General features: G+C 46.0%; 1 protein-coding gene across 1 annotated transcript in view; it reads right to left on the bottom strand.

Moving 5' to 3' along the window:
- Positions 1-19,967, bottom strand: part of LOC112071953 (F-box/WD repeat-containing protein 7-like) — a 39,291-nt gene extending 19,324 nt beyond the window's left edge. Inside the window, exons 1-10 of the mRNA XM_024139367.2 lie at positions 19,592-19,967; positions 14,433-14,515; positions 11,452-11,593; positions 5,955-6,205; positions 5,333-5,411; positions 4,876-4,993; positions 3,915-3,935; positions 3,391-3,573; positions 3,003-3,139; positions 1,658-1,771 (exon numbers count right to left, since the gene is read on the bottom strand). Coding sequence (XP_023995135.1) covers positions 1,658-1,771; positions 3,003-3,139; positions 3,391-3,573; positions 3,915-3,935; positions 4,876-4,993; positions 5,333-5,411; positions 5,955-6,205; positions 11,452-11,593; positions 14,433-14,515; positions 19,592-19,630 — 1,167 coding nt within the window. The 5' untranslated portion in view covers positions 19,631-19,967. The remainder of the gene's footprint in view (positions 1-1,657; positions 1,772-3,002; positions 3,140-3,390; positions 3,574-3,914; positions 3,936-4,875; positions 4,994-5,332; positions 5,412-5,954; positions 6,206-11,451; positions 11,594-14,432; positions 14,516-19,591) is intronic.
- Between the last annotated feature and the right edge of the window lie 2,948 nt (positions 19,968-22,915).

The following is a 22,915-nucleotide window of genomic DNA, read 5'->3' as shown; positions in this document are numbered from 1 at the left end:
GCATGGCTTCACTATCAGATGCCCTTGGTACTGATCTGTTCACATCAGCACAACGCTGAGAGAGACCGACAGACTGTATAATCACTGCTTGGCTGAGTGCCCAATGCAATCAAAAGGGAGGAAGCTTTTCTGTGATGAGGCATTACGCTTTCAGTGTTTCAGTGTTTCATGCACCTGGGCACCACTGACGCATTCAGAGTGTATTTGTAATTTTCCATGCAAGGATAGAACCACGTCTAAAACTTTTTGTTCCGTCCCTTAGTCGTTCTCCTTGCACTTTAAAAAGCCAGAGAGCTTCGTCCTAAAGGAGACATTTCATTAAGAGCTCCAGTGAAAATGGAGTCGGCGAAGACCAGGGAAGAGGTGATTTACAATACTCCCTGAGCCTCCCTACCTCTTGCTCTCCCTCTCTCAGCGAGGCCCACACCACGCCACCATTTTAGTAGACCCTATAAACCAGCAACACAAGGCCCGTGTCACCGCATCAGTCCCAGTCATGAATASCAACAGCCCCTCRCTCGCCTGTCTGACGACACAGATCTTTCACTGGCTCTCGGCACAATGGCTAAGGCTCAATCTCCAATGGTACCCAGTCCCCTATGTAGTGCACTACTTTTGACCAGGGCCCATAGGTGTCTGGTCAAAAGTAGTGCACTACATAGAGAATAGGGTGACATTTGGGACAAAAKCTAAATGCAGGAGGAGGAAGAGAGAACAAAATGGATTCCAGACAATACGCTGCAGTATTGCAGGACAGGTGGTGTTATGTGCCAATGTTGAATGATGTCACTAATCAATTGCAATCTGGTCAGGGTCTCAGGGAGATTCTGMAGCGTCAAGCGGTATCATTTGTGTAAAATCTCCAGTATACTGTAGCCTATGCATTTGAGTAAACCTTAAAAATGCAAAAATCAATACAAAACCCTTGATCGTGAATCTGAGGTATTGAGTGAAGACACACTAAGTCATTTAAAGAGCTGCCATAGCATGTGGACTGACTTCCTGCTAACATGCTTCATTACAGATCAATGAGACGGTAATGAGAAATACACGAGCTGTAATGAGTTCCTTCAGAATAGGAACTCATTACTATGCGTATGCATTCCACATAACACTGAGATGCAGTGGGATGGAACAACCAATGAGACTTAAAGAGACACTTTATCACTTTTTAAACTCCTATTCATAATCTCCGGAACCAAACCATACCAATCTACATACCAGTACCATACCAGTCTACAACTGAGACAATGGCGATTTTCTACATTCTGTAGTCAAAAAGGTTTGGACCAGTTTCAATGTGGGGGTTGGAGAGCGAGGGATGAGTGACAGTCTTACCTTTCCTGTGACAGCCGACCAGACCTTGAGCGAGTTGTCATCAGAGCCGCTGACGATGCGGTTACCACAGAACTGGAGGCAGGTGATGACATGGTCATCATGACCCTTAAGCACCTGGAGAGAACGAAGGGATGGAGAGGAGAAGAGGGAGGGAAGGAGAGAGATGGATGACAGGGAGGGAGGGATGGAGAGAACAGGAAGAGAGATGGATACAGCGGAGAAGGAGAGGACGGAACGAGGGAGAATAAGATAAAATGTCAAGAACCAAACAGGAACAATGANTGGGGGTTGGAGAGCGAGGGATGAGTGACAGTCTTACCTTTCCTGTGACAGCCGACCAGACCTTGAGCGAGTTGTCATCAGAGCCGCTGACGATGCGGTTACCACAGAACTGGAGGCAGGTGATGACATGGTCATCATGACCCTTAAGCACCTGGAGAGAACGAAGGGATGGAGAGGAGAAGAGGGAGGGAAGGAGAGAGATGGATGACAGGGAGGGAGGGAGGGAGGGATGGAGAGAACAGGAAGAGAGATGGATACAGCGGAGAAGGAGAGGACGGAACGAGGGAGAATAAGATAAAATGTCAAGAACCAAACAGGAACAATGACAAGGCTGTATTTCTCCAGACATCAAAGACTTGAGGTAAATGTCACGACGGCGCTTTGCAGGTGTACAGASACCCCCCGTTCAAAAAAGACTTGCGAGTGTATGTGTGTGTAAACTCAGCTGACGGACACGGGGGTCACAGAACTGCCGARTCGGCGAATAACAGAGCGCGTTACAGACGGACGCAGGGGAGTGAAGAGCAAGCGCGGTAACCATGGTTACGCCAGCCATTCCTTCTAGTCACAAAAGGAACTGAGGGCTTTTTGAAATTAGCTAAATTAGCCATACGAYGCATATTACTCTCCCTTGCTAGTCAAGCTCAATTTAAACTCTGAAAACAGGAGAGGCCGAAACACTCAAGAAACAGCAGTTTGATGTAGAAGTAGAATTGAGGTCATGTCGAGCTCTAGAGAATAACTACCATAAAAAAAACTATCTATAAGAACTGCAATTACCAAAATCTTCTTTAGGCGAGGTTGAGAACTGACCCACCGGCTTCCAATAAAACCCAGCATAAGAGCCTTATCGACTTGGACGCCTGATCTAATTCAAAGCCGCTTTATATAAAATCCATACGAGTCTCAAGGGAGTGTTCAGATATAATGAAACCGTCTAATAAGGAACGAAGAAAGGCTTTAGATTCTAAGTTTTATACAAAACCACCAACTCCATAGTTGAGAACTGAAGGAGAATTAAATACTGTGGGCTAATGATGAACGCAAACAAAATGATCTATATTATAAACTGGGTGGTTTGAGCCCTAAATGTTGATTGGCTGACAGCTGTGGTATATCAGACTGCATACCACTGGTATGACAAAACATGTATTTTTACATTGGTAATCAGTTTATAGTAGCAATAAGGCACCTTGGGGGTTTGTGGTATATGGCCAATATACAACGGCTAAGGGCTGTATCCAGGCACTCCGCGTTGTGTTGTGCCTAAGAACAGCCCTTAGTCGTGGTATATTGGCCGTATACCACAAACCCCCAAGGTGCCTTATTGTTTAATTATATAAAATGTTGAGAATAAGGGGAAGCAAAGACAAAATGTCTACCTTGGGTGATCGGAGGTCTCCTCTCCTCCAGTTGGTGTCTATCCTATGCTGCCTGATGTACGCACACTTCCAGGGGCTGTGGGTGAAGCCCGGCTTGGTGATTTTCCTCTTCTTGAAGGCTAGAGGCTCATCAATGCCTGCTTGTGAAGAGATGAGAGGAGAGGAGCAGTGTCAGTCCGAGACTGCGTCAGAAAGCAGAATATCTACCATTTGCTCAGGCCATTGTCAATCTAGTCTGACCATTGTTCAAGATTGATCATATTGGTCGTTGTTGGTGTCAATCATGGTCTGAAACTACTGCAGCATGTTCCTTTCGGCCAGTACTTGTGCCCGTCATGCCCGTATACCGGTTCAGTGATTCCTATTGGCTAAGTGCGTCTAGACTGACCCTCCTCCCGGCACTTCTCCCTCCAGAGGAGGTTGTCCTCAGCCAGGATCCGCCAGTAACGACAGGTCTGAGCGGCCTGCAGCAGGTCCTTGGGCTCAAGGAACGACAGCACGTACAGGGCCAACTGACGGAAGAGAGGAAGGATGGAGGGAAYGAGAGAGAGAAAGGAGGAGAGAAGGTTATTTTACAGCGTAAGGGCGTTGCCGTGGTAGAGTGGGTGGTCTGGGTCTAGTTGACCAACACCACACCTCCTAAAATACCAGTGCTCTATAATTCAATACCAGTGCTCTACAACTCAAACATACCTCATCCCCAAGCCATTATTGACGATCCAGAGCAATTGAGAGCGTTTGAAAGTGTTTCATCGATGCAGCACAGCAGAACCACTGATTGTGTATTGAGTTGGTTACATAACAGGGTGTCTTCATCTTACTACATGTCTCTGTCTCATCCATATATGGATACCACTGAACTGCCCCTAGGGTTTGTTCTGTTGGAGCTTCTTTACTCTGCCTAGTGCCTACCACACCCTTTCACACTCCAGCCTGAGAGACAGAGAGAAAACAGAGAAGAGCGAGAGAAGAGAAAAAAACGGCGAGAGAGAAACGAGAGCGGGAGAAAAAGAGCGAGAGAGAAAGGAGCAAGAGAAAAGAGTAGAGAGAAAAAGAGAGGAGGACAAAAAGAGAGGAGCGAAAAAAGAGAGGAGCGAGAAAAGAGAGGAGAACAAAAAGAGAGGCAGCGAAAAAGAGAGGAGAGAGAAAAAGGAGAACCAAGGAGGAAAAAGATAGGAGAGAGAAAAGAAGAAAAGAGGGAGAGAAGCAAGGAGAGAAAGAAAGAGAGGAGGAGAAAAGAGAGGCGAGGAGAAAGGAGGAGGAGAGAGCGACAGAGCAATGGAAAGAGAGTAGGTAGTATATATGGAGTAGAAAAGAGAGAGGCAAAAGGAGAGAAGAAAAGGGGAGAAAAGAGAGGAGAGAGAAAGAGGAGAAAAGAGAGGAGGAAAGAGAGGAGAGGCACGAAAAGAGAGGAGAGAGAAAGAGAGGAGAGGAAAAAGAGGGAGGAAAAGAGGGAGAGCGAAAAAGAGAGGAGAGAGAAAAGAGAGGAGGAGCGAAAAAAAAGAGGAGAGAGAAAGAGAGGAGGAAGAGAGGAGAGAGAAGAGAGAGAAAAGGAGAAGAGAGGAGTGAGAGGAAGAGAAGAGAGGGGAAGAGAGGAAGGAGAAGAGAGAGAGAGGAAGAGAAAGAGAGAGGAGAGCGAGCAGAAAGAAGAGAGGAAAGAGGGGAGAAGAAAAAAGGAGAAAAGACAATGAAGACGAAGAGGAAGAGAGAGCAAAAGAGAGAGGGAGAAAAAAATGGGAAGCAGCTAGAAACGCTAAATGGGAAGAACAGTAACAGTGAGAGCGGAGCAGACAGGCTGCTGAGCCACGAACCTCTGCTTAAACAAGGTAAAGTGAGAGTGGTGCCGAGCAAGAAGGCTGCTGAGGCAGCCAACCTCTGGCTAAACGGTGAACAGTGAGAGGGGCGCAAGACAGGCTGCTGAGGTCAGCAACCTCTGCTAAACCAAGGTACACAGTGGAGAGGGAAGGGAGACGGTGCCTGAGGCGACAACTCTGTAACCACAGGTAACAGTGGAGAGGGAGCAAGAACGTAACTGCTGCGTCATTGCACCACCTCTGCTAACAAGACAGTGAGAGGGAGCAAGACAGGGATGCTGCTTCTAGCACACCTTCTGCTAAACAAGGTCAACAGTGACGGTGAGGCAGGACAGGCTGCCTCTGGCAACCCTGCTAAATACCTAGTTGAAGGGGCCTTGGCAGGAGCAACTGAGGGAGAAGGCTCATATGTGTGAGACGCATATAAAAGACTATACACATTCTCCTTATGCTCGGCGGCTCCCTCTCGCTTCCCGATTGACAGGACGATTACCACTGCTATTTCTCCTCTCTCACTCCACGGTGCGCTCCGCTCACAAACTGCAGCTGTACAGTGAGGCGGTGCAGCTGAAGAGCCATCTCGTTAAGGGACTCTCTGAGGAAAGGAGATCTGAGAGCATAGGTCCTGACAGAGACCATTGGCCTGGTGTTATTAGTTCTGGCTAGTTTTGAGACGAAGGGATGAACACCACGAAAGGTGCCATTCGGCTATTTCCAGATGAGTTAAGTGGAGATAGAAGACAGGTCAGGGAGCTTTAGTTCTCAGCCCTCTTTGGGGACCAGGGATGGATGGATGGGAGAGTGCACCTAGCTTGGGGCAGGCCAGTATTAAAAGAGGCTCCGGTTCCACTAACGAACCTTCGTCATTTACGAGAGGTAGAACGACGCCGTGGGTCTGACGAAGGCTGGTGGTACGACCCCCTACAAAGAACGAGACGGCGAGGAGAAAGAAAGGGCGTCAAGCCATACGGAGTGCAGTCTTGTTAGATGGTGCCTATCCGGCATCTGAAGCAGAAGTAGCAATTATGAGTAGCGCGCGGCACATGTTTACCATGCATTTTTCGTTGTTCTTCTGTTTATCTGCGAAATAGGGGACTGGATTAGGAAGCGGCATGAGCTAATAGAGAGCATCGCTCACGTGAGACTACGGAGGAAGACGCGGTCGACAAGAAGGGAGGAGCAGGAAATGTGGATTCCATAGACAAGACGCAGAGGCGAGGAGGATGAAGGGTTATGGATATCAGAGGCCAGGGATCTAGTGAAGGTTACTAGCGGGGTAGAAAAGTAGTGCAAGGGCGCCAGGTAGCGACCAGGGCTACGAACATAGATGAAGAGAGGCCCGCAGGAGGGATAGAAAAGAGACAGAAGGGAGACTGCGCAGAGGGGAGTCTGAACACGAAAGAGGGAGTCGGAGAACACGGGATGGACATGTTGGGTGAAACAGAAGGGGGCAATGGCTATGACAGAGACTCATCTCTCGAGTCGAAGCCTTGTAGAGTTACGTCCCAGCCGCCCCGGGGCGGCGCTCGGATGAGGTGTGTGATGTCTGACAAGGAGAGGGTGGGTTCTACGCCGTAAGATATCTAAGTAAGGGGAGGGAGGCTAAAACAGGGGTTTCGAGAGAGAGATAACTGTGGTAGAGGGGAGGAGAAGGGGCTCATAACGCAACAGACAGAGGGAGGAGGACCAGGTGATTAGAACTTAGACGGGAGGCAGGAAGGGCATTGAAGAGAGGGAAGGGGAAGGGTAGAAGAGGCGAGTGGAGGACGAAGGGCGGCATTTAGACGAAGCGCACGGAGGAGGGGTTTCTAAAGAGACGATGGGAGGAGGAAAGGGGTTTTAGAAAAAGCTATAGGGGTTGTCCTCTTTGGGCAGCAGGAGAGATGGAAGTGGTTGGAACTGCGGCTTCAATGCCTTGCATCATGTGTTTGACATGCGTTGGGCTCACGCTTATCGATTAACTATCTCAGGCCCATCGGGCTTCCGTCTGGCCTCCAGCTTGAAACACACAAGGAGGACGCGAGGGAGTAGGGGTTCGAGTTATGGGATGTGTCGATGTACAGCTACAGCTGGTGGACATAGTACACAGGACCAGGTAGGCGAGAAGTGTGGAGAGGACTTGGTGTTGGTTTGTGTTGATGGCATTGATTGTAAAAGTAGTTGTTTTTAGTGTGTGTTGCGTTGTATTGGCATACAAGGGTGCTTGCTGGAAGTGTGGTGGAATGTAAAAGTGTTTGAAGCCAATTTGCATAGGTGTAGAAGTGTGTATATTTGTGTGCCAATGCATACACTATATATACAAAAGTATATGGACACCCCTTCAAATGAGTGGATTCGGCTATTTCAGCCACACCCGTTGCTGACAGGTGTATAAAATCGAGAACACAGCCATGCAATCTCCATAGYGAAACACTGGCATTAGAATGGCTTGACTGAAGAGCTGTGACTTTTAACGTGGCACATTGTCATAGGATGTCACCTTCCCAACAAGTCAGTTCGTCAYATTTCTGCCCTGCCAGAACTGCCTCAGTCAACTGTAAGTTCTGTTATTGTGAATTGGAAACATCTAGGAGCAACAACGGCTTAGCCGCAAAGTGGTAGGCCACACAAGCTCACAGAACGGGACCGCCGAGTGATGAAGCACGTAGTGTGTAAAAATAGTCTGTCCTTGGTTGCAACACTCACTACCTAGTTCCAAACTGCCTCTGGAAGTAACGTCAGCCCAAGAACTGTTTGTCGGGAGCTTCATGAAATGGGTTTCCATGGCCGGGCAGCTGCACACGAGCCTAAGATCACAATGCTCAATGCCAAGCGTCGGCTGGAGTGGTGTAAAGCTTGCTGCCATTGGACTCTGGAGCAGTGGAAGCGCGTTTTCTGGAGTGATGAATCACACTTCACTATCTGGCAGTCCGACAGACAAATCTGGGTTTGGAAGATGCCAGGAGAGCACCACCTGCCCCAATGCATAGTGCCAACTGTAAAGTTTGGTGGAGGAGGAATAATGGTCTGGGGCTGTTTTTCATGGTTCGGGGTAGGCCCCTTAGTTCCAGTGAAGGGATATCTTAACACTACAGCATACAATGACATTCTAGACCATTCTGTGCTTCCAACTTTGTGGCAGTTTGAGGGAAGGCCCTTTCCTGTTTCAGCATGACAAAGTGGGCCATAGAGAAATGGTTTGTCGAGATCGATGTGGAAGAATTTGACTGGCCTGCACAGAGCCCTGACCTCAACCCCATCGAACACCTTTGGGATGAATTGGAATGCCGACTGCGAGCCAAGCCTAATCGCTCACATCAGTGCCCGACCTCACGAATGCTGTTGTGGCTAAATGGAAACAAGTCCCGCAGCAATGTTCCGACATCTAGTGGAAAGCCTTCCCAGATGGGTGGAGGCCATTATAGCAGCAAAGGGGGGACCAACTCCACATTAATGCCCATGATTTTGGAATGAGATGTTCGACGAGCAGGTGTCCACATACATTTGGTCATGTGTACGCAAGTGAATAATACATTCCCTCAACAGAAGCCAGTTAGCCCAAGGCACCTCGCCGCTAACTACACTGGCAACAGGCACATTAAAAGGCCATTTCCACATCAAGCGCCTGGCCTTCATCAGCACTGTTATTACCTAGCTATGCTCCGTGGGGGATTTCTCCTAGCTGAATATTCAGCARCGCTCACAGCCTGAAGCTCAAAGCCAAACTGTTGAGCTTAGCTAGCAAGGGCTGTAGTTGTAACTAGACCAAGTGTCTAGGTGCTGGGGCCAACGTCGTTTTCCTTTGGGAGAGTGCTCAAATGTAACACAGTGATTATAAGAGAGAAGGATGGAGGGAGGCATGGAGGATGGAAAGCATTGGGCATGTAAAGCATCTGTAATTTGGCAGTTAGACTGACGCCACCGGAGGAGCTGGCTGTGCTGGTAGTTAGGAAGGTAATCAGGGAGTTGGGTTCAAAGCAGTACTCCTCGAACCCGGGCAAAGGGTTGGATTACTGAGTGGTTACTCAGCGCTGGCTGGCAGGCGACTTAACACCCATTGGTTATGCCTCTGGGAATTAGCTTTCTGGGTAGAAACACCGCTAGCTACAAAGCTTGCTTATGCTTTGCGGGTAATGCACCGAATGAAGGCACTGCTTACAAAGCATGGGTCAGTCAACCCTGGTTTTCAACCAGACGACATAACACCATGTTTATTTCAAACCTCGTAAAGAGGATTCATTGAATTTCTCTCTCACTCCATAGGAAGCACAAAGGGTCTGAGCATGCCAGGACAGGAAAGAGAGGAATGTACAGAACGCACGTTGTGGGTTTAGCTGCGTCTAATACAAGCTGTCAGACGAAAGGCAAAAATGGGGCCATAGCAGGTGAACTACGTCAATAGTCTCTCTCTCCCGCTCTCACGCTCTGTCATAAACCCACACACAGAGGGCGAGTTCTCACATGGACAAGCTATTTCACAGGATTAGTGGTTTTTGGGAACGATTAAGCGATAAATGCAATGTTACAATATTNGGAGGGAGGCATGGAGGATGGAAAGCATTGGGCATGTAAAGCATCTGTAATTTGGCAGTTAGACTGACGCCACCGGAGGAGCTGGCTGTGCTGGTAGTTAGGAAGGTAATCAGGGAGTTGGGTTCAAAGCAGTACTCCTCGAACCCGGGCAAAGGGTTGGATTACTGAGTGGTTACTCAGCGCTGGCTGGCAGGCGACTTAACACCCATTGGTTATGCCTCTGGGAATTAGCTTTCTGGGTAGAAACACCGCTAGCTACAAAGCTTGCTTATGCTTTGCGGGTAATGCACCGAATGAAGGCACTGCTTACAAAGCATGGGTCAGTCAACCCTGGTTTTCAACCAGACGACATAACACCATGTTTATTTCAAACCTCGTAAAGAGGATTCATTGAATTTCTCTCTCACTCCATAGGAAGCACAAAGGGTCTGAGCATGCCAGGACAGGAAAGAGAGGAATGTACAGAACGCACGTTGTGGGTTTAGCTGCGTCTAATACAAGCTGTCAGACGAAAGGCAAAAATGGGGCCATAGCAGGTGAACTACGTCAATAGTCTCTCTCTCCCGCTCTCACGCTCTGTCATAAACCCACACACAGAGGGCGAGTTCTCACATGGACAAGCTATTTCACAGGATTAGTGGTTTTTGGGAACGATTAAGCGATAAATGCAATGTTACAATATTTGACAACGGATGTCTGACTGAATTGTTTGATGCCGTGCCATGTCCCGGAGAGACAGGTTACTGATCTTAGAGGTAGTTGTTGCAGAAGTAAACAGAGCGGAAAAGACCGACCTTGAACGCAACATTGTTCTAAACAGCTGCGGAATCTTCACATTCTGAAGTAAGACTTACAGGCATCCAATTGTTAATGATCTTGGCCTGACATCTCTATGCTGCAGTATTGCTTCTGTGGCTGTAAATCGGTACAGGATGGATTACATTTCACAATACCAGTAAACTGGTTTATTCACCAAACAGCGACGTGAAGAAAGTTAATCACCGCAATATTAGCAGAAAGATGTTGCCGACAGGAATGTTATTAGCTAATTGCCATTTTTCGAATAAAATATTTCTTGACATTTTGTTGCGGTTATGCAGCCATTACCTTCAGAGAATGCTTTGAAGACAGAGCTAAAGCTCTAATTTCTTTCCTGTTTATTTCCACAAAGATTTGGCCTTTATGACTGGCAAAGTCAATACAGGCACAAAGCCTGCTGTAAAAAACTTTAGCGAAGAAGGTAGCAGCATTACAGCGAGTTGGTTGCCAAGTCAAATAAACCCAGGATTGTTCCCATTTCGGATGAAAGGGGTGCTTACTGACMATGAATTTGATATTAACAAAATGCTGGAAACAAATCTCAGATGTCTGAGCACTAGTCATCAGTATGGAGTTGCCTCAACACAACAAGGCATTTGTTGCCCTATCAAAAAGCAGAGAAGGAACATTACGGCCGTGCCTGAAATGGCACCCTATTCCCTATATAATAAACTCCTTCTGACCTGGGGCACTACAGGAAGTACCTGAAAGACAAAAGGATTTCTCTATTGACTATTGGCTGTGACTTTAGAACTCGACCATAAGCTAATATGTCATACGAAGCTGACTGGCCTAAAATACTATATGGCTTTGAAAGGATTACCTGAACAAAGATCACATCTGTTCAACTGTTGACATAGTACACATCGGGCGTTGGCTGGACAAATACAATATTGGAGCCTGTATTCTAAACAGGTAGGCTAATTCCTATCCCATGCTACAGTGCATATGGTAATGTGAGGGCCAAAACATCAAGGCAGCAATTACCTTCAAGGCTTGAGGAAACATTGATTGGGCGCAACATCAGCTTTTTGATGAGCTCTCTCGCTCCAGGGCTCCGAAGGAAGACACCCAAGGGAGGGGGGAAGACGTATGTAACAAAGGAGTTGGGAGGAACTCTGGAGGAACTAGGAATTACCTACTTAATTAGCTACTTAGTTAGAACCATCACTCCTCAGGGAGCAGAGGCCAATTAGGAACTGAGAGCTAGGGGGTGGGAACTAACTCACCTGAAATGGCCACTAGGAAGGGGAGGATGGACGTGACAGGAAGACATTGGAGGTGGAAAGTGGGAACTATCTCACCTGAAATGTCCGGAGCCATTCCTGGAGACCTGTGGGAGAAGGGATGGAGGTGATACGCCGCCTCTGCTGCCCCTGACCGTTAGCTGTCCTGATGTGCCCAAACGTGGTGGGGGTGGCTGGGTAGGGGACCAGCCCTGTAGCACTGTGGGGAGAAATATGGAGAGATGGGGAGGGAGAGAGTAAGAACGTGAAAAAAAAAAGGAAAAAAAATCATGAGAAAAAGATACCCAGACACTATACTGAAGAAAAACTATTTCTCCTGTTCTTCTGAGGAGAAGCACGAGGGTTATATTGATAGCGAGGAACACGGAGGACATTATGAATAGTTTCAAAAGCGGGCAAAGTGCAGGTGCTGCAGCACTATCAGCTTCTGCAGTTATCTTCCGCTCCGCTCACTAATTACAATAGCAGTGAGAAGGAGTACAAAAGTTGGATGGAGAAGCAAACAACAGATACTAATGAGAGAAACAACCCTGGGTCTCTGCCAAGAGGAGATTAACTGGGTTTCTATAGCTGGGGTGTATTCATTAGTGCACACCGTAGCAAACCATTTTGCAACGCAAACAGAGTGATCTATTGGGCAAATTCAGGTAGGTTCCTACCCGTTTGATTTAGTTTGCTTCCTAGTGAATACACCCTGCTCTCTTCTCAACGTAACAGTTTCTCTGGAATTGAACTGAAACCAAGTTCGCATTCACTAGGCACGAAACGGGAAGGTACTACCTGAACGTCAATTAAGAAACGTTCAATCAAATGTTCCGTTGCTAAATGTTTCAGTACGCCGTGCATGAATAAATATGAACCTGCTCTCTTCCAGAGTGTTTCTCTGGAACTGAAACCAGCTGTTTATTCACATGTTTCCATCATCATTAATCAACTAAATGCATCTGTACACAAGCTTGATTCAATTTGGTTTGGGTTACTAACTTGTTTTTATTCAACTAAAAAGATTTGAAATCGACTTGATTTAGGGGAAAGAGAACTGCTATTGAGGTGCAGAGCAATTCTGGAATGTGAATCTTAGGGGGATTTCTATCAATGCGCACCTCTCGCCCTGAGACTTCAAAGTGCACATAGTTCCAAAGAAATAAGTTCAATGTCAACCCCCCCCCCCCCCAAAGGGAAGCCACTAGGCATGCGCTCATTCGGTACTAGCCAAATGCCAAACCAACCATTCAGCAGTTCCTCACGCCGTTCTGCTTAGCGACAGAAGTATGTGGTAAGAGAGTGAGGTCTGTTTCATAATGGGTTTATTTTTAATGGGATTGAGAGCTAGACCAACGTGTGGCAATTACAAGGCTGCAGAAGCAGCACAGTGSTGCCAATGAGTGAGGCAGCAGTGCTTAGTCAGGATCCTCAGGAAGGCATGAAGTACACTTTAATGGGSAAAGAACACGCTGCGGTGAGCACTTCTWATGAGGATTATGTCTTAGTGTGAATAACCACATCATATTCTGACTTACAGGGACAACTGGGGCTGCCTGCTGGATCCTGTCTGTGATACAACACAAATGGGTCAGGGTTTCTTTACCATTTGCATTGCTGGTCTACTGGGTAGGAAGGCTCAACATCTATTGGTTACTGTCGTAGTGAACAGGGGTTGGTTCTTTACCTTGGATACTGGATTAAGCAGGATCAGGGGAGATGGGAACGGGGGGTTCTTTACCTTGGAATACGGATAACAGGGTGGGGAGATGGGAAACGGGGGGTTCTTACCTTGGATACTGGATAACAGGTAGGGAGATGGAACGGGGGTTCTTTACTCTTGGATACTGGATAACAGGGTAGGGGAGATGGGAACGGGGGGTTCTTTACCTTGGGATACTGGATAACAGGGTAAGGGAATGGGAACAGGGGGGTTCTTTACCTTGGATACTGGATAACAGGGTAGGGGAGATGGGAGACGGGGGGTTCTTACCTAGGATACTGATATAACAGGGTAGGGGAGTGGAAGGCGGGGTTCTTTACCTTGGATACTGGATAACAGGGTAGGGAAAGATGGGACGGGGGGGTTCTTTACCTTGGATACTGGATAACAGGGTAGGGGAATGGGAAACGGGGGGTTCTTTACCTTGGATACTGGATACAGGGTAGGGGAGATGGGAAACGGGGGTTCCTTTACCTTGGATACTGGAGTAACAAGGGGGGGGGTTTAAAAAAAAGGGTAGATGGGAAACGGGGGGTTCTTTACCTGGATACTGGATAACAGGGTAGGGGAGATGGGAACGGGGGTTCTTTACCTTGATACTGGATAACAGGGTAGGGGTAGATGGGAACGGGGTTCTTACTTGGATACTGGATAACGTAGGGGAGTGGAACGGGGGTTCTTTACCTTGGATACTGGAATTAACAGGGTAGGGGAGATGGGAACTGGGGGTGTCTTAACCTCGGATACAGGATAACAGGGTAGGGGAGATGGGAACGGGGGTTCTTTACCTTGGATACTGGATATCAGGGTAGGGGAGATGGGAACGGGGGGATTCCTTTACCTTCGGATACTGGATAACAGGGTAGGGAGATGGAACGAGGGGGTTCTTTACCTTGGAATAGCTGGATAAAATGGGTAAGGGGAGAGAGTGGGAACGGGGGATTCTTTACCTTGGAACTGGATACAGGTAGGGGAGAGTGGGCACGGCAGGGGTTCCTTTACCTTGGATACTGTGGATAGGGAGGGCGGGGTTTACTGGTCGGTACAGGGTAGGGGAGATGGGAAACGGGGGTCTTTCCTTGGGATAACTGGATAACAGGGTAGGGGGGATGGGAAACGGGGGGTTCTTTACCTTGGATACTGGATAACAGCGGTAGGGGAGATGGGAGGGGGTTCTTTACCTTGAACTGGATAACAGGGTAGGGGGGCGAATGGGAACGGGGGTTCTTTACCTTGGATATACTGGATAACAGGGTAGGGAGATGGAAGGGGGGTTCTTTACCTTGGATACTGGATAACAGGGTAGGGGAGATGGGAACGGGGGGTTCTTTACCTTGGATACTCGGAGCCTTTGCAGGGCTTTTTTCCTGAAGGGAAAGATCGGACCTCTGGGCCATGGTCCAACTTTCTCTTCATCTGCAAAACAAGAGAGGTGAAAGGAGAGAAAGGAGAAGAGATGTTAGGAGGCAGTAGAGCGAGACAGACACCACAGACGTACACCCTTGTGTGCGTGCGCACGTTCCTTCGTTCTTGCACCCCTCTATAAGAAAATAATGACAGGGCCCAAAACTAAAAAAACCTCCCTGCAGCAACCTAGCATTTGGTGAAAGATGAGACCTGGCTAGTGTAAATGATAATTGCTACCTCACTCTCCAGATTACTTCTCCTCAAAGACAGAAGATATGAGTCATCTCTGCCATTAACATTTACAAGCTGTACTCCTGAGGAGAACGAAGCAGCGCCTCACTTTGAGAACGGGGAAAGAACGATGTTGTTGTTGAATAACTGGTACTGCAAACAAACGCTGACTTGAATGCTTTTGAGGCTCACAGCAGGAAAGCACCGACTGTTTACTTCAGAAAATTATTTGAACACAACTGTAGTTCTTTTTGTGCACACGGCACCGATCCTCACAAGAATAAAACAAATGTAGATATAGTTCTCTTGCCTTGCCACGTGAACCAACCATTTCCACGTGTACCAACCATTTCCACGTGAGCAAACGTAAAATGATGAGCAAGAAGCCGAAGGTTCCCTACTTATTCAGCCTATAGACAAAAAGACAAAGAATTTTGAAGTTTCAGTCATTCTCAATGCAGATGATGGCGCTGCATAACACAGGCTAGGCTGGCTCTAGCTGAGAGAAAGAACAGGCTGAGGTGTGGTAGAGGTTGGCTCTAACTGAAAGACATTATGATTTCTTTTTATTAGGATCCCCATGAGCCAAAGCCAATGAAAAGGCAGGGCTGAGGTGTGGTAGGGTTTTTTTTACACTGAGGAGCTTCACTCCAATAGGTTGCATTCCATACTGAGAGCCTCTGACAGGCGTGGGGGATTCCAAAAAAGAGCAGGGGACACGAACACACACACTCACTGAAACAATCATTTGGGAGCAGGTATATGCTATAGGACAGGCAATGACTGCACCCTTCGCTAGAAAGAATAACTCGATTAGAATAGCTTGATTTKTACACGGGTGGTTCAAGGGAAACCACACACAACCTCTCCTGCCTCAGTGGGTGCATAGRTAGAGCCTGGATACTGAACATCTAAACAGGAGAAAACAAAAGGCCTCAGTATCCACTCACACACCGAGGCCAAAATGACATTTGAATAAAACTATTTTTGGGGATGTACTTGTACAGTGAGGTCTCAAATTGATTTTTATGCACTTGGTGAATTGAACGCCCGGTTAGGAAAGAGCACGGGGGGTTTTCGAAAGACAAAGCCTTTTCTTTCACGTGGTGTTTGCTTTACTCCACTTTGGTAGTGTCTGTTACTGGTTCATCATGACATAAACAGAGATTTTGCCTATTTTATATGGGACGTTAACCCAAATAGACGCAATGTCCACCACAAACACTGGACTATAATAACAGACCAAGAATACCTATTAACTATTCATATCTTCATGTCACTGCACTCTGACCGTCGGGACTCACACATGCATGGAACACTAGCTAGATGCACTGAGACGGACAGAAACTACGCCAAGGACAAGTTAAGAATGCCAAAAATATTTCATTTGTTGCCAATTCTGGAGGCACAGAAAAATAGATAATATAGACTAGCCTGCAATGTGGCTATAGAACTGCAATGAGGTCTGTATGGGGAGGCCTACTTTTCAACTTTGCCTATACCTGAATAAAGTTTGACTGATAATCAACGATTGTTTAACTTCTACCCAACACCCTATTATTTGACAGCTGGGGATGTAGCCTAGTTGATTGGAGGACCAACCAACGATACTGATATCAAAGACTATTGATTATAGTTGAATTTCCACCAGATCATTTGGCGCCGAGTGTGTGTGTGGTGGTCTAACTGAGCTGAGGGAAGCGCTGGTTTCTCTTTCTTGTGAAGAGCTGGCTGGGTTTTGATTAGGGGCCCCGAACTGGGATGGTTCACAGCGCATTGACGAGACAAGTCGGGTCAGATCAAGACAAATGAATCAGAATCATTGAAAAGAGATTTTGATGGGATGCACTGCAGAGAAGGCAATGAAAAGGGATTGTAGAAGAGAAATGGTAGATAAAAATAAAATCATTCTTGAATAACATTCCAAATGTTGGTGAAGAACGAAAGATTTATCATCAATATGTTTTCCATCTAGTTAAAATTCTCTCTCTCTCTCTCTCTCAAGCGGTTGGGTTTTTATAAGATATTCTCTGCTTGATAGGGGATTCATTCTCAACCCCAATCCCTTGTTCTCCAAGGAATGACCTCACTGCAATGGCAGTTCAAGTACTAGGGAGAGTAGGGGTGTGTGTGGGGTACATGGGGTGGTGGCTGACGAGGGAATCTCCCAAGTGCAGGCATTGAAAACACATTAGAGTGCAACAACCGGTCTCTTGTGTTTCAGCCGTGGGAAAAGGTAACACAAGACGAGACGGAGAATGTTGTTTGTAGACAGCTACTAATCAGTCACTCTGTCTCACACCTCTGACCTCCCTAACTGTGAGAAGGAGGAGGAGGAGAGCTGGATAGAGAGATAAGGACATTTTGAAAAGCAGCGAGAGAATGAAAGCGTACGTCGTAAGATCTGAGGAAATCATTCACTTATTATAAACTGGGTGGTGAATGAAGGCTGATTGGCTGACAGCAGTGGTATATCAGACCATATACCACGGGTATGACAAAACATTTATTTTGACTAAATATGTTGGTAACCAGTTTATCATAGACAAAATAAAGATTAGCTCCCCGTCGGTCTGAAAAGACAGATAAACCAACTGTAATGTGTTATTACTCATTGAAATGTAGACCTTATGAAAAAATAACTAATTGGAACAATGTTCTCCGTGCACGCCACAGTTATTCAATTACCATGTCAAGCGGCCATGAAATCATTTCAAGATCTCCATTGGAGAAACAAATAGAATTGGGACATAACTAGAAAGAGATGGGGCATCCATTCCAGTAATATCCATTTGCACGGAACAGATAGCAAAGGGACCTATTGCTTTCAGAGAAATTAAAGTCAAACTGGATTTTCTATTAGTCTTTGAAAAAGCAGCCAGTCTCCCCCTCTGTGCCTGTGAAAACAGACAATTAAAACAGACAATTCTTACAACACTGAGCACTACCTTCGCTTCAGAGTAGAACACGCTCCCTATAACAGCAGCTAAGAGGATGGCAGAGAAAGAGCATCTAGGCATGAAATTATACGACTCTGTAGAATAGTCGATTGAATGTGAGAGAATATGAAATGAGAGGAAGAGTCGGCTACTCACTGAGAAGAATTTGCTACAACAGGAGCTCACAGTGAATGGCAGAAAAATATAATTTAGGTATGAAATTATAGCCTCCTACTTGATACCTCTTGAAATGGAATAAATAAACAGAAAGGCTCATTATCATATTTTAAATCCTATCTGAATAGAGGTGGGAAACGCCTTGCCTGGCTGAACACAAACAGTCCACATTTTAATCCCACTAATTAAAAACCTGAAATGCATCCAAACCCCAGCAGCCCAGTCAATTTGACTAGCCAGCACTTTTCTCCTTGGATTTTGTGCAAATGAATTTGAAGTGATTACCCAATTTGTTTACATAATATGATCTACTATAYATCATCAACAGCTGCACGTTCCCTTTCGTAGTTTCGGGAGGACGTGCCGAAACTGTTTAACGGTAACCAATGGTGTACACTGACACGGGAGGTGTGGGATGTTCCGCTGCCCGGTAAGAGACGTTATTCAGATTTTCCGGTGTGCTCAGTTCATACCGGTTGATTTCCTCTCATAGGGCTCGCTTTCCACACAGCCAAGATATTAAGCGGATCAGCAACCGCATTCGTCAATGTTATCCGCACTTGAAACCGTAATCGCTTTTAAGAGACGCTGTGATGTTGGTTGCAGTAAACGACTTGCAGTCTTTCAACCTCATCACCAAAGTCTATGAAACATTCCACCACAATAAGCGTGCATTTCTGGATGACATACTATGATGAATAAAAATCTGTCATTTAGGTTGTTTTGCCTTATACACAGCAGTCTGACACAGTGACTCATAATTTGTGCTTGAAGTCTCAAGCAAGTCTACAGCGTAAGGAATATAGTCTCRTCTTCAACAGGCAATTCAACAGATACAAATCAGATAGCCTACAGGTAACTATGCAGTGAGTCACTTGGCAACACAAGATGCCCACAACTGCATATGTAATAGCCTGATGCATAACACATAGGCAGACCAAGGGACATGTTTAGAATAGGAAACAGAATAGCTACAAGGTAACCTAAAAGTAATGATTTAAAAAAAAACATATTGCTCACTATAACCCGGAAATGGAGGTTATATTCTATGCGAAAATAGGAAGAAAATTCCCATATTCTGAATAGGTCTGGTTTTGCATCCTCCATAAACACACAAAAAAACTAAGTATCTAGTCTAATCATTCCTTCTGATGTTAAAGCACTCTGCGGGTAAATAATGCAACATTGTAGCCTATTGGTTAATATGCCGTGATGCAAAGGAACACACTGTTCACGCGGTCAGTGTGACACGCAAGTGCAGTTAATTGATGGMCAGATAGGCAGATAGGCTGGGTCACCGCGTTTTCAACGGGCATAATCCATGGTAAAGGAATGAATGCTCATTGCTCAAACGACAGCAAACCTCACGTGTAATTATTATGCAATAGGCCTATACATAAAACCCAATGAATTTCATAAGCAATATTTATTTATTCTGTTGCCGACATCCCTGTACCCTGAATGTCATACTGAAAACGAGGACCTTTGTACTCAGTATGATTCTCTCAGTCATTCTAAAATATTAATCAAATCGGCTATGATATGAGCCCCGCATAATTCCCCTGCTGTTCCCGTTCATCCTCTGCAGTGCCTGGCCATACAATCTGCTGATGTATACAGCGGCGCGTCATTTTCAGGAATTCAATTCGCAACTGCCAGAAAATTGTCAATCACGCAACGATATGACAGCAATATTGTGCGGCATGATGRTGCATATAGACGTAGAAAGCCTACTCACTTTATAGAAAATCATCTTTAAAGTGCCGTAGAAACCCATGTTTGGTAATCCGGCTGTGGTTTCCTATTCCTTCACTGCGAATCGTTGAATCCCCAATATGTCAGAGTGGTAGAATCGCAGCGCAAAGGGGAGCAGGGCAGGGTGCTCGCGGGTAGATCCGTGACAATCTCTGATGTGGACATGCTCGAGCACGTCACCGAATGGGCGTGCGTGCTTGACGGTAGGTGTAGTAGATTTCTCGGRGTGGAATAGCTCCGTCCGTGCCACACCGATTGATTTTTCTCAGTAACGATTCAAATACAGAACGATGTAGCTAGGAGGCTCTCACTACCGATTGCCCCACAGGACTACACGAGCGAGGATAATGAGCAAGGAAGGAGAGAGGGATGATAAAAAAGGGGAAGTTGCAACTCGGGAGAAGGGGAGGAGTGGCTAGGGGAGAAAAGGGAGGGCCATGCCCTCTTCAGAGCCTTTACAACGCTAGTTTCTGCGTAGAGCTCGGATTACATTTTCCCCGGCAGTGAGGAGGCGAATGGTGCAGTCCAACAATCAACAGTATYCGCAGCGCATCAATTATTGGTGCGAATACACAGCAGCCAGGCAGGAAAAGGGAGGGGAAATCACGGATGTGACTAGATGGAGTACAGCTACGACCGGAAGTGACTTTTCGTAGGAGGTTGAGAGAGGTTTTTCACTAACCTTAACCTAATTCCCCTAACCTGCCATGTTAATTATTCCAACCTGCTGTGTAAATTCTCCTAACCTGCTATGAAAAGGTCACTTTCCGGTCATAGCTGTATACCACCGAGTCAACCCCCTCACTTGTTGCAGTCCACACACACCCCATGGTATGSCAGCAGTGGCACCGCTAATGTTCTTTCCCCATCACTGGGCAGGAGGTATTTATCACAACTTGCTTTGAATAGGATATTCTGTATAATCAGTGCTCTGCTTAGGGCAGTCAGACACAAATTACATCCCGAAAAGTGAGAAACTAATATAAATATTAGAGGGAGAATATGATATTGAATAAACAAAAAAATGTACTTAATATTTCAGCCCATGCATAATAAACGCATAACATTCATATATTATATTCCACACTTCATTCAGCCCGGGGATAAAGAGAGATCCATTATTCTCTAGTCGGCAGCGGTACACAATATGCACTTCAGGTGCAGCACCTGATTTACACACGAAATGAACGCTAATTCCTTTTCAATATGGGCAAAAACAATGATGGGCCTTAGTTAACATAACTAGAACATAGGTGATGGCTTCACCACTGGGAAAGGGCCATCGCATGCAAATTATACTGCTGGTGAGGGGAAATAAACAACTCGAAACGGCTGGTTTGGGTCCAAAACAAAGTCACAGCTGAACAAACTAATAAATAATAATGGTTGAGSTGAATACACATTGTTAAAAGAAAATACTTAATAGTATTTGTCACCTCCAAGGTAAGAGGGAAGCTTTTCARAGGGCTATCCAGCTATCTGGTAAACAAAACCTGCACTGGCAGGTAGCTAGCTTGGCTATTGTTATTCAAATAATGCCTTGRGTAGAAAATAAATACACATGAAAAGCCCTTTCGCTTACGTTGATCAATTTGGACAAATGGGAAACTAGTCTGGGATTCTTGAATTAGGTCTGCAAACACCTGCAAGGTAAAAGCAACTAGCCTGCAGTCCTGCAATTCTCTGAACATGTTGAGACTTGTTCTCCATAGGGGCCGATTCATAAAAAGGCTGTTGCAGTGCCCATATTTCCTATTGAGAGCGTCATTGGCAACATGGGAGGTACGTTGTTTTATTATCTTGTTAGAACATCTCTTTAGACACCTGTCAGCACATTACCGGTGAAGCAAACATGCTGTCACATTCTAGAAATCCAGCTTTGTGCTTTGAAGCCCGTGTCAGTCGAGGTTGAGTAATTAAAAAAACAATCCATTTCCCTCTCATCAACACCTTGGAGATTCCCTAAAAACACACCACTTCGATTCAGCTACYACCGGAAGTTACTTTTTCATAGCAGGTTAGCAGAACTTACGCAGCAGGTTAAGAGAATTAGGTTAAGGTTAGGAAAAGGGGTTTTGTTATACTTTTGTTTTTATCCTGTGATGTTTGTTGTGTAGTAAATGTTTGTTTTTATTTTCATTGTTATTTATCAAATGTTTTTTCCTGTGAAGCGTGTTGCGTTGCATTCATGRCTGAAATGTGCTATATAAATAAAGCTTGATTATGATTTGATTAGGGTTAGCAAAAATACTCTCCTAAACTGCTACGAAAAGTCACTTCCAAGGGGGCTCCCGAGTGGCGCAGCGTTCTAAGGCACTGCATCTCAGTGCTAGAGGCGTGACTAGACCCTGGTTTGATTCCAGGCTGTATCACAACCGGCCGTGATTGGGAGTCCCATAGGGCGACGCACAATTGGCTCAGCGTCGTCCGGGTTAGGGTTTGGCCGGGGTAGGCCGTCATTGTAAATAAGAATTTTTTCATAACCGACTTGCCTAGTTAAATTTTAAAAAATCCAGTCGTAGATGTATTGAAGTGCCGTGTTTTTTTAGGGAGTCTCCAACACCTTGAGTTCTTMCCCCGGTTCCACAGTCCACCTCCCTAATCAGTGACTAATGTCAGTCAAGATGATTCAAATAACCACACAGAGACAATGGAGGAGGATCACAGGACGGGCCTCTTCACAGGTTACTGACTGGGAATCAGATTTAKCAGCTCTAAAGGCCATTAAGACACTCGACACCTGACATTATCCAATCATCTGGATTCAGGTGGGAAATCGGGCGTTTGGAGGGGAGAGGTGAGGAGAGGCACTTGTCYAATTGGTGAGACAAGAATGAGAGGAGAGAAAATGTGCCAGTATCCCAAAACCATTTGAAGGAAAATCGGAAAACTCATACGAGGCAGGCCATATAGCAACTGCTTAGAAAAGCAAGCCACCTTGATATCCAGATGTTAGTTTAATAGAGATAGTAAACCATGTACACACACACACATGTTTTATGACAAGGACTTGCATGTATGACACAAACTACTTTTAAAGGGTACAATTGAGGCCTTTGAGAGAGGGGCCTCACTGCAGCCTCACCTGCTCCCCATGTAATCTAGTGTTGGAGGGGTTAAAGGTGGCCAGGTGCAGTATAACTAAGATAGTCTGGAGCTCCGTGTGTGTGTGTGTGTCCCTTCTCCGTGCACTGGAAATCTTTCCTCGTTTGTTTTTGTTGCCACAGCAACACCAAGCAGCACACCGAGACGATGTGTGTGTGTGTGTGTGTTGGGGCCTCTTGAGAACAACCCCCTCGCTGCCCAA

This window comes from Salvelinus sp. IW2-2015, unplaced genomic scaffold (assembly GCF_002910315.2).
Source record: "Salvelinus sp. IW2-2015 unplaced genomic scaffold, ASM291031v2 Un_scaffold1780, whole genome shotgun sequence".
Taxonomy (NCBI): Eukaryota; Metazoa; Chordata; class Actinopteri; order Salmoniformes; family Salmonidae; genus Salvelinus; species Salvelinus sp. IW2-2015.
This window is presented reverse-complemented; position numbering and strand designations above follow the sequence as displayed.